This window comes from Pristiophorus japonicus, chromosome 10 (assembly GCF_044704955.1).
Source record: "Pristiophorus japonicus isolate sPriJap1 chromosome 10, sPriJap1.hap1, whole genome shotgun sequence".
Classification (NCBI taxonomy): Eukaryota; Metazoa; Chordata; class Chondrichthyes; family Pristiophoridae; genus Pristiophorus; species Pristiophorus japonicus.
The window spans coordinates 95,601,551-95,614,007 of NC_091986.1; the positions used below are offsets into that span (position 1 = coordinate 95,601,551).

General features: G+C 42.4%; 1 protein-coding gene across 10 annotated transcripts in view; it reads left to right on the forward strand.

The window, feature by feature from the left end:
* The window catches only part of LOC139275034 (phospholipid scramblase 1-like), a 181,935-nt gene that overhangs the window by 158,878 nt on the left and 10,600 nt on the right, over positions 1–12,457 (forward strand). For all 10 annotated transcript variants that reach the window (XM_070891929.1, XM_070891927.1, XM_070891928.1 and 7 more), the window contains 2 exons: positions 3,908–4,069; positions 10,577–10,738. In XM_070891929.1, coding sequence (XP_070748030.1) covers positions 3,908–4,069; positions 10,577–10,738 — 324 coding nt within the window. The remainder of the gene's footprint in view (positions 1–3,907; positions 4,070–10,576; positions 10,739–12,457) is intronic.

The following is a 12,457-nucleotide window of genomic DNA, read 5'->3' on the forward strand; positions in this document are numbered from 1 at the left end:
CAGAAATAATGATTTCAGTCATTCATTTTGTTTAAAATCTGTGTAAAGAGCAACTGAAAATGTCACTTGACGTTAACTGACAGATCTGCATGTTAATGTAATCTGTTTCACATTGACAGCATATTCTAAATGCTTACGAGCTGAATACATTTCTAGAGTGACGCAAGTGCAGTTCTAACAGTTCTTCACAACCCTATCACAGTGAAACTCTCACCATTCCATATATGCAATAGCAACGTAATTGAAAAGGCTCTTCGAACTGATCTCACAATTTTATAGGTTTCAAATCTACAGAAGTTACAGTGCAGCCTGTGTCGGAATAGTAAATGACTGACCGCAACTTTAGGAGTTCTGCGTTAGGATGCGTATGCGTTACATCCTGAGGTTGTGGTCAGTTTCAAAGGGGTAATAACATCGAACACTGTTCGTTCACTATTAGTACCCACCGCAAATTTCAGACCATTGATGGATTAAGTGAGTGGGCAAAACTGTGGCAGATAGATTTCAATATAGGTAGTGTGTGAGGTCATCCATTTTCGACCAAAAAAGGATTGATCCGAGTATTTCTTATGTCGTGAAAAGCTAAGAACACTGGAGGTCCAAAGAGATTTAAGGTTCCATGTATACAGATCACTAAATGTAGTAGTCAGATACAAAAATAATTAGAAAGGTAAATGGAATGTTAGCCTTTAGCACCTAGAGGGCTAGAATATAAAGAGGAGGAAGTTGGATAGATTGAGGTTTTGATGATTTTGAATGTTAATCCTGTTTTAAAAAAAAAAAGACTTTATAATTTGAATTGTAACTGAGCTCATTTCTATTCATCACATCATCTGTGGGAAACATAGCACAGTAAAGTAGTTTCCAATTACGTTGTTAATATTCTGTTATGAAATTACCTGAAAACTATCCAAGAATTATTAGTTAAGCAATTAACACCATGGAGGACCTTTATGTATTTTCCATATTTTTTCCGCATTTGTATTCAATCCAAGACATTCCTGCAGTGGATGTGGTGTATTTGGACTTCCAGAAGGCATTTGACAAGGTGCCACATAAAAGATTACTGCACAAGATAAAAGTTCACTGGGTTGAGGGTAATATATTAGCATGGATAGAGGATTGGCTAACGAACAGAAAACAGAGAGTCGGGATAAATGGTTCATTCCCGGGTTGGCAATCAGTAACTAGTGGGGTGCCACAGGGATCATTGCTGGGTCTCCAACTATTTACAATCTATATTAATCACTTGGAAGAAGGGACTGAGTGTAACGTAGCTAAGTTTGCTGACGATACAATGATGGGAAGAAAAGCAATGTGTGAGGAGGACACAAAAAACATGCAAAAGGACATAGACAGGCTAAGTGAGTGGGCAAAAATTTGGCAGATGGAGTATAATGTTGGAAAGTGTGAGGCTATGCACTTTGGCAGAAAAAAATCGAGGAGCAAGTTATTATTTAAATGGAGAAAAATTGTGAAGTGCTGCAGTACAGCGGGACCTGGGGGTACTTGTGAATGAAACATGAAAGATTAATATGCAGATACAGCAAATGATCAGGAAAGCCAATGGAATCTTGGCCTTTATTGCAAAGGGGATGGAGTATAAAAGCAGGGAAGTCTTGCTACAGTTATACAGGGTACGGGTGAGACCACACCTGGAATACTGCATGCAGTTTTGGTTTCCATATTTAAGAAAGGATATACTTGCTTTGGAGGCAGTTCAGAGAAGGTTCACTAGGTTGATTCCGGAGATGAGGGGGTTGACTTATGAGGAAAAGTTGAGAAGGTTGGGCCTCTACTCATTGGAATTCAGAAGAATGAGAGATGATCTTATTGAAACATATAAGATTATGATGGGGCTTGACAAAGTGGATGCAGAGAGGATGTTTCCACTGATAGAGGGGACTAGAACTAGGGGGCATAATCTTAGAATAAGGGGCCGTCTATTTAAAACTGAGATGAGAAGGAATTTCTTCTCAGAGGGTTGTAAATCTGTGGAATTCGCTGCCTTAGATAGCTGTGGAAGCTGGGTCATTGAATAAATTTAAGACCGAGATAGACAGTTTCTTAACCGATGAGGGAATAAGGCGTTATGGGGAACGGGCAGGGAAGTGGACCTGAGTCCATGATCGGATCAGTCAGGATCATATTAAATGGCAGAGCAGGCTCAAGGGGCCATATGGCCTACTCCTCCTATTTCTTATGTTCTTATTAAAATGCCTACATACATTGTATGGACATCATTACATTTATTTCAGATTTTTTTTCATAAAGTTGTGACTAACAATACATTTCAGCTAAAGGTTTTAATGTCTGTCTTGGGAGAATGCTCAAGATTGGATAAAATTCTTCTTTTGTAAGTGACCTTTTTTATCCTTGATCAGGTCTTCATCATTTCCATATCAGTTTTTAAATGCCCCATATAAATGGTGTTTTGCAAAAATAAAAATTGTGATTAGTGCATATTGTAATTCCACTTATTGAAGATGTATGGAATGCCAACGTGCAGCATAATTTATGCAAAAATTGAACTTTACAAAATATACATTTAAAACATTATTCAAAATGTATGGGTTTATCCTGGGCACTTGTACTGGTTTTCAGATTGATAATTAATTTACTGTCCATTTCAAATGAAATGCATGGATCTGTAGTTACCTGATGAGCATTGAAAATCCAGGGTAAAGGGATAAGACCTCTAGCACAGGCCACTATGAAAGTTGGGAGAAAAATAGAGACTTTGGGCTATAATTTCCAATGGTTTATCGCCCTGTTTTTGGGCTGTATTGGGCAATGTGGGTGGTAATCAGGTAAGCGAGAAATTCCTTACCCGAGTTACACCGCTGGGGAGCGGACCGCTGTTGTGCACCATCCTGAGATCGCCCTGGCACGATATTTGGCTGAGCGGTGACCCGTAGGTAAGTTTTTAAAAACCGCCCACGAGGATCAGCGGAGCTGAGCGGTAGGTGAGTACCTCTCCAAGAAAAAGGTTAGTGATTGTTTTTTTTATTACTTATTTTTAAAAATCTGTCATGGTTATTTAATTTAAAAGTGCCTTGGAATGTTTTTTGGGGGGTTTTTTGTGATGTTTTTAAAAAATTATTTTTGTTTTTTTGCTGTTAGGCCCAACCCGCAGCCTCGGGGTAAATTTTTATTGATTTTTTAATTTATCGCCGAATTTGCTTAGGAGCCGCCCAGTGGACCCTAAATTGCCCTTTTTCACCCAGAATGGGGGTGCAAGGTCCATGTTTTTCGCTTGGCGGATTTAATTTTGGGTAGAAGTTTTCGTTGGCGATAATCTTCCCAGTCTTAGCGGTCTTTTGGACAGCGATCGGGCGCTGGTGGACTGATAGGAAATTCTAGTCCAATAGGATAATTCAAAAAGCAGTGATAGTCTTAGGTTTTAAAAGACTGTACATATGCATGAGGAAGGAAAGATTGAGGGATGTAAGAATTACTATCGTTGGTGGTTCCTGGCAAAGAATGAGTTAGAGTAGCAGATTGTGATGTCAGCATCATGTGCACAGCGAAGGACGATTGTGTAGGATGGCATATTTAGAACTTATGAGGAATCAGAGAGAAGCTGAAAGAAACAATGAATATTATAATATCAATAGAATGGAGAGATGAGTAAAATTGTGACTGGAGGGAAATACATTTGAAGCCAAGGTGTGAGAAGGATTATCCATCAGTAATGAGCCTTGTTTAGCTAGTGTTTAACTCATACCAATATAAATGTGTCTCAACATGGAGCCTGAGCACTTACTGGTTTTTACATTCAATTGATTTTGTTTTGTTTTCTAACTTGTTTTATAATCTTGAAAAATAATGCATGATGGCTCAATTATTATTTTAATATTCAGGAATGAGTGAGCAGTTTAATACATTTATTTTATCTGTCTTGCAGCTAGAAGTTCAGGCACCACCAGGAAAGGCTATTGGCTATGTTGTCCAGGAATGGCACCCCTTTATACCTAAATTCAGCATCCAGAATGAAAATCATGAAACAGTATTGAAAATCAAAGGTCCATGCTTGGCGTTCAGTTGTCTTGGTGATGTAAATTTTGAAGTAAGTACAACGCACATTTTAGTGATCTCCAATATCAATTTACATAAAAGCAGATGAAATATAGCCAAAGTTTCATTCCAACATTCTACTCTAACTTTTTTTCCTGACAAAGCCATGTTAATAGAAACAAAGAAACATAGAAAATAGTTGCAGGAGTAGGCCATTCGGCCCTTCGAGCCTGCACCACCATTCAATAAGATCATGGCTGATCATTCCCCTCAGTACCCCTTTCCTGCTTTCTCTCCATACCCCTTGATCCCTTTAGCCATAAGGGCCATATCTAACTCCCTCTTGAATATGTTTAACGAACTGGCCTCAACAACTTTCTGCGGTAGAGAATTTCACAGTTAACCACTCTGAGTGAAGAAGTTTCTCCTCATCTCGGTCCGAAATGACTTGCCCCTTATCCTAAGACTGTGATCCCTGGTGCTGGACTTACCCAGTATCCGGAACATTCTTCCTGTATCTAACCTGTCTAATCCTATCAGAATTTTATATGTTTCTATGAGATCCCCTCTCATTCTTCGAAACTCCAGTGAATACAGGCCCAGTCGATCCAGTCTCTCCTCATATGTCAGTCCTACCATCCTGGAAATCAGTCTGGTGAACCTTCGCTGCATTCCCTCAATAGCAAGACCGTCCTTCCTCAGATTAGGAGACCAAAACTGAACACACTGTTCCAGGTGAGGCCTCACCAAGGCCCTGAACAACTGCAGTACGACCTCCCTGCTCCTATATTCAAATCTCCTAGCTATGAAGGCCAACAGGCCATTTGCAGCCTTCACCGACTGCAGTACCTATATGCCAACTTTCAATGACTGATGTACCATGACATCCAGGTTTCGTTACACCTCCCCTTTTCCTATTCTGTCTTCCTGTTTTTGCCACCAAAGTGGATAACCTCACATTTATCCACATTATACTGCATCTGCCATGCATTTGCCCACTCACCTATCCTGTCCAAGTCACCCAGCATCCTCCTCACAGCTCACACCGCCACCCAGCTTAGTGTCATCTGCAAACTTGGAGATATTACACTAAATTCCTTCATCTAAATCATTGATGTATATTGTAAATAGCTGGGGTCTCAGTACTGAACCCTGCGGCACCCCACTAGTCACGCCTACCATTCTGAAAAGGACCCGTTTATCCCGACTCTCTGCATCCTGTCTGCCAACCAGTTCTCTACCCACGTGGATAAACGGGTCCTTTTCAGAATGGCAGGCAGTGACTAGTGGAATGCCGCAGGGCTCAGTGCTGGGACCCTAGCTCTTTACAATATACATTAATGATTTGGATGAAGGAATTGAGTGTAATATCTCCAAGTTTGCAGATGGCACTAAGCTGGGTGGCGCTGTGAGGAGGAGGCTAAGAGGCTGCAGGGTGACTTGGACAGGTTAGGTGAGTGGACAAATGCATGGCAGATGCAGTATAATGTGGATAAATGTGAGGTTATCCACTTCGAGGGCAAAAACGCAAAGGCAGAATATTATCTGAATGGTGGCAGATTAGGAAAAGGGGAGGTGCAACGAGACTCCTGTGTCATGGTTCATCAGTCATTGAAAGTTGGCATACAGGTACAGCAGGTGGTAAAGAAGGCAAATGGTATGTTGGCCTTCATAGCTAGGGGATTTGAGTATAGGAGCAGGGCCTTGGTGAGGCCTCACCTGGAATATTGTGTTCAGTTTTGGTCTCCTAATCTGAGGAAGGACGTTCCTGCTATTGAGGGAGTGCAGCGAAGGTTCACCAGACTGATTCCTGGGATGGCTGGACTGACATATGAGGAGAGACTGGATCAACTGGGCCATTATACATTGGAGTTTAGAAGGATGAGAGGGGATATCCGAGAAACATATAAGATTCTGACGGGACGGGACAGGTTAGATGCGGGTAGATTGTTCCTGATGTTGGGGAAGTCCAGAACCAAGGGACACAGTCTTAGGATAAGGGGTAGGCCATTTAGGACTGAGATGAGGAGAAACTTCTTCACTCAGAGTTGTTAACCTGTGGAATTCCCTGCCGCAGAGAGTTGTTGATGCCAGTTCATTGGATATATTCAAGAGGGAGTTAGATATGGCCCTTACGACTAAGGGGATCAAGGGGTATGGAGAGAAAGCAGAAAAGGAGTACTGAGTGAATGATCAGCCATGATCGTATTGAATGGTGGTGCAGGCTCGAAGGGCAGAATGGCCTACTCCTGCACCTATTTTCTATGTTTCTATGTTTTCTATGTTTCAATACATTACCCCCAATACCATGTGCTTTAATTTTGCACACCAATCTCTTGTGTGAGACCTTGTCAAAAGCCTTTTGAAAGTCCAAATACACCACATCCACTGGTTCTCCCTTGTCCACTCTGCTAGTTACATCCTCATATAAATCAAGAGGGGAATTTTAACCCTGAGGCAGGGGTGGGTAAAAATGTGAAACCCGCACCAACCTGCCGTGATACATCTACTTCCGGTTTAACCGCGACAGGTTTGGGGGCATCCGAGTAACCTGCTCTGGAGAGGCGGGTCCATAATTATAATATCTTAATAAGGTGTCATTCTTTAGATTTGGGGAGCGATTTGAATTTAACATCTGTGGGTCAGGTTTCCCAGGGCAAGAGAAACCCAGCAGCTGCAGGGAGATGGGAATTGCCAGATCCACAAGGTAAGTACTTTTCCAGCACTGCTTGTGGATCAGAAGGAGCAGGTGTGCTTCTCTCAGCCCCTCAAACAAATCTTTTGCTGTGATCGATCTCTCCTTTGCTGCCGCCCTCAAAGCCCCTCCCCCCACTCACCAGCTCCCGATCTTCTCGATAGCCGGCTGCGAACATCTACCACTGGATTTCCTGCCCGGCAGCCGGCCAGCCTCTCGATCTGGCTGGCTGCTGGATGTAAAAACCAGGCAGGGCCTCTGCATCCCCGGCATCGGGGCCAAAGTATCACTTACTTCATTGCATGACATGAAAAATGCTCACATATCTCATTATCACTAATAAATTATCGCTGTTCACATAAGCGTGTGAATGTTATTGCACTTTTATGTCATTCCTGTATCTTATATTTTTAGTCGAGACATTAACCCATTTATGTAAAGCAGGGTTAATGCCTGCATTAAAATAGAAAGAGGCACGTCCTATAAATGCCTGAACTATTAATCGGCTAATATCACCTTAAAGTGAATAAAAGTGATTTCTTGGTTTATTTCTTAAATAAAGCTCAACTGAATAATTATTGTGTGAGACTTTATCCTGGGATTAATTTGCATCTGTTTATTTGCACCATGTTGCAGTCCCTGGATTATACTTCTATTTAAATTCTTGTATACATTGGCATATTAGAAAGTTAAGAAAGAAAGAACTCGCAGGATGTCCTAAAGTGTTTCATGGCCAGTGAAGTACTTTTGAAGTGTAGTCACTGTTGTAATGTCAGCAAACACAACAACTTACACTTATGTATTGCCTTTAATGTCGGAAAACATCCCAAGATGCTTCACAATAGCATAATCAAACAGAAATCAACATTGAGCCAATAAGGAGATATTAGTAAGGGTGATTTAAAAGCTTGATCGAAGAGATGGGTTTTGAGCAGGTTCATAAAAGTGGAGAGGTTTAGAGAGAGTATTCAAGACTTTAGCACCTAGATGGGACAACGTGTGTGAGGGGTGCACAAGCGGCTAGAGTTGGAGGAACGCAGAGTTCTAAGAGGGTTGTAGAGCTAGAGAAGGTTACAGAGATGGAGAGGTGTGAGCCCGTGAAGGGATTTGAACATGAGCAAGAGAATTTCAAATTTGAGGTGTTGAACTGGGAGCTAATGTAGGTTAGTAAGCACAGGGGTCTTGGGTGAGCAGTATTTGGTGGGATAGGATCTGGGCAGCTGAGTTTTAAATGAGCTGAAGTTTATCAAGGGTGGAGAATGGGAGGCCTAGTAGGGGAATGTTTGAATAGTCGAATCTGGAGATGATAAATGCACGCATGAGGGTTTCAGCAGCACTCTGAGCGCTGTTATAAAGATTGAAGTAGGCAGTTTTTATGATGGACAGGATATAGGGTAGGAAGCACAGTTTGGGGCCAAATAGCACAGTCTGGTGCTTTCCAAAAAAACTACATGGAACATGGTAAGAGTGGAACCAAGTGAAGGCATTCCCACTGAGTTGGACAACAGAGGAGAAGCCTTGGAGGAGAATGTTGTGGTTGACTGTGTTAAAGGCTGCAGACAGGTCAAATACTACACCACAGTCATGGAGGATGACATTTATGATTGTTTAGAACCATTTCCATGCTGTGGCAGGGGTGGAAACCCGATTGGAAAGTTTCAAACAGAATTGTGGGAAAGATGGGCATATATTTAAGAGGCAACAACATATTCTCGGACATTGGAGAGGAAAGGGAGATTGGAGATGGGGCGATAGTTTGCAAGGACACAGGGTTGGTGTAGGTTAGTGAGGACAGGTGTGATGGGCGAGCAGGACTTGGTTCGGGATAGAATAAGGGCAGCAGGTTTGCAAAAGCTAAAATTTACAGCTGGTGGACGATGAGAGGCCGGCCAGGGGATCATTAGGGTAGTAATTTGGAGATGAGCAAGGCATGTATGAGGGTTTCTAAGGCACATAGGCTGAGTTAGGAGTGAGGTAGCAATGATATGCACACTTGATTCTTGAAGTACTTGAAGTAGGCACACTTGATTCAACATTTACCTCAAATTGAAAGAGTTGGTTTAAGTATAATAGTTGCATATGAAAATTTTGAGTTTTTAAAATTGCATTTTCAAGAATTTACATTCACACATATATTTTATGCAGCCATTGTACATTTACATTACAAGGTGCTTTAGGTTCGTGTATATTAAAGATTCTCGGCCTACTTGTGCTTGGATTAATGGTCAAAGTAATTTAATTGTTTATGGTCTCTGGGATTCAGCTCTGGGTGTCATGGTTCATCAGTCACTGAAAGTGGGCACGCAGGCGGTGATGAAGGCAAATGGTATGTTAGCCTTCATAGCTGGGGGATTTGAATATAGAAGCAGGGAGGTCTTACTGTAGTTGTACAGGGCCTTAGTGAGGCCTCACCTGGAATATTGTGTTCAGTTTTGGTCTCCTAGTCTGAGGAAGGACGTTCTTGCTATTGAGGGATTGCAGCGAAGGTTCACCAGACTGATTCCAGGGATGGCTGGGCAGTCATATGAGGAGAGACTGGATCGACTGGGCCTTTATTCACTGGAGTTTAGGAAGATGAGAGTGGATCTCATAGAAACATATAAGATTCTGACGGGACTGGACAGGTTAGATACGGGAAGAATGTTCCCGATGTTGAGGAAGTCCAGAACCAGGGGACATAGTCTTAGGATAAGGGGTAGGCCATTTAGGACTGAGATGAGGAGAAATGTCTTCACTCAGAGAGTAGTTAACCTGTGGAATTCCCTGCCGCAGAGAGTTGTTGATGCCAGTTCACTGGATATATTCAAGAGGGAGTTAGATATGGCTCTTACAGTTAAGGGGATCAAGGGGTATGGACAGAAAGCAGGAAAGGGGTACTGAAGAAATGATCAGCCATGATCTTATTGAATGGCGGTGCAGGCTCGAAGGGCCGAATGGCCTCCTACTGCACCTATTTTTCTATGTTTCTATGCCATGGAAAAGGGGGTTTGTTACCCATGGTGTTGTGGTTGCTGCCCTTGCCTGAGTGAGTTATGGTTCTTGACTAATTTTCCCTCCTATACTGTCCTTTTCTCTGTTGGGAGGTAGTTTTGAGTATGATAGAAAGGGCACTGGTAGGTTGTGCCGAATGGGCCTCTGATAGCTTTGTATTTTTCTTGGTCCGGGTGAGACTGAACTTTTAGAATAGGATGTGTCCCACCAGTGGTTCAGCCACATGTTTGTTATGGGGTGGTCTTCTGCCCAGCTTGCTTGGGGGATGCACCTTTATGTACCTAGCAGTAAGAGCTGCACTACCTCGTGTGTTGAGGGAAAGGAGCTTATAGGGCCAGCAAGCATTGGTCTGGGTCCTCCATGGGCCTTGTAGACTCCCAGATCACCTTTAAAAATGGCTGATAATGGGAGTGTGTCTCATGTGTAATGATTTCTCAGAATTTCTGGTCACAAAAATGAAAAATAAGGTAAAGATTTATATTGATAATTATAAAATTTCACAAAGATGAGATTTCTAAGATTTATATAAACAGTTCTACTTTATTTCAGAAAATTCATCACTTTTGTACATATTCAGTGATTTGTGTGATATTGTTGCTTTTAGCAAAGGGATGAAACGACCCAATAGATTTATAAGAGTAGGAATGTTGGAACATTTTCAATTAGCAACCATGATTTCTGGTCCAGTGAATGACTAGTTCTACAGTGGGAGAAGGAATGGCTTGTAGCATTATCAATATTGTGTTCAATAGCCTATTCATCAAACTTAAATTGAAATTATGAAAGTCAGCTGAGGGAAATCAATAATCGAGGTTATTTTTCTTATAATTTGAATCAAAACAAAATATTTTCTGTTTTGATATTTTTTAATAGGTTGTGAGTCTGGATGAGACTAGCATTGTTGGAAAGATATCGAAGCAGTGGTCAGGTCTTATTCGAGAATGCTTCACAGATACTGATAACTTCGGAATTCAGTTTCCAGTGGATTTGGATGTTAAAATTAAAGCTGTCCTTCTTGGAGCGTGCTTACTAGTGGTAAGTGACAAAATAATATTATAGTTGGCATTGTTGGGAGGGAAAGGTGGCAAACAACATGAGCTAATATGATGCTGAATTCAAAGTTTTACTGTGCAAAAATTTGGGGGCTGACTGGCAAAAGAAGGCGGCTGCAGCTGGTGGCAGGTCCCATGGCATCCTCCATTTTTGAAGGTCTGGTAGCGCTGCTGGTAACATCCATCATCCTGCAAATTGAAAGGAAGGAGAGGTGATGTTAGACGGCGTGCAACGTCAACTTAACGTTACCACGGTGAACTTGGACCTTCGTGCTGAGTTCAGCGCTGGGTCCTAAGCTCACCATATAAACCTAGCATGCAGCAGTCTGAGAGAGATGCTGTCAGCATCTCTTAAATGGACACTCACATCTTTCAGGCAAATTTGCATTTAAGCTTTCCGACTGGGTTTTAAAAAAAAATGTAATTGAGGTAGTGACTTGGTGCAATGCATGTTAAAAGTTTTTTTAAAGTGTGTAGGGAGTGCTGCAGGATGCTTACAAGGCCTCAGATGGTAAAGGATGGTCTCTGAGAAGACAGAAAATGCTGCAAATGCTCAGCAAGTCAGACAACATCTGTGGAGAGAGAAGCAGAGTTCATGTCTCAGGTCAAGATGCTGACTGTGCCTGAGTATTTCCAGCTTGTTATGCTGTCGCGCAGAGAGAAGAGGAAGATGCTGAAGAGGAGGAAACCGGAGAGGAGGAAGCAAAAGGAAGGATGCAACCCAGATGGCTCCTTTCAGGCTGGAATATCTGGGATGGAATCATTCACCTGAGGCACCAGTGACCATCCAATTCCCCCATTTGTCGCACACATTACCTTCCCTTTGTTACTAAACATCACAGTATCCTCTTGGCCACAATGCTGAAACAAAAGCCACCACATAGCACTCCTTCCAATCCAACTTTATACCTCTATCTATCCAATATGACATCAAGAATTCAACTCATCACCCTTATGTATTCTCTCGTGACTGTCTTGTGTATACCTTTACCTATCCTACTGGCATCATGCAATGCTACCCCTGTGGCTGCAGAATGGCTAATGGAAGGCTGCTGACTTTCAGTGGGGAACACTGCAAATGACCTTGCTGGTCAATCTTGAGGAGCTGGCGACTGGGAATGTGAAATCAAGTAACAGTGTCTCTCTTTCTTCATGCTCCTCTCACTCTTCACTCTCCTCTCCCTCTTCTTGGCCAACCACTGGCTGGGCAGGCTGCATTTCATGGCTGTGTGAAATGAGGAATGTACAAAGGTAGAATTGTTGTAGTGTTAGGATGGGAAAGCAAGAGGTGCACACCAGAAAGAGGATAACATATGAGGATACCAGCATCTTGTGTCCTTTTTGCCCTGTGCTGGCCAAGGGCTCAGCCATGCCTCTGCCAAGAATGGCCTGCATCGTCTCCTCCAAAGGCGTGAAGTGAGGCTAGGAATGGGAGGTGTGCCTTGTGATAGGTACAGATTGTTGATAATTGAGTGATTGGGTAGGGGGGTTATGCATTGGTCAGTATGTGAGGCTGGTGATGCAGTTGGTAGGAGATGGCTTTTGAAGATGCATTCACTGACCTTGACCAGTGGTCTGAGGTCATGAAGCTTCTTTGGTCACTGGAGCCAGGTCGTCTGGGCAACAGTGCTGGCAGTGGTCACTGCGCAGCCAATGTCGGAGCAGTGAATGACTGAATGCAACTTCAGGATTTCTTTTTTAA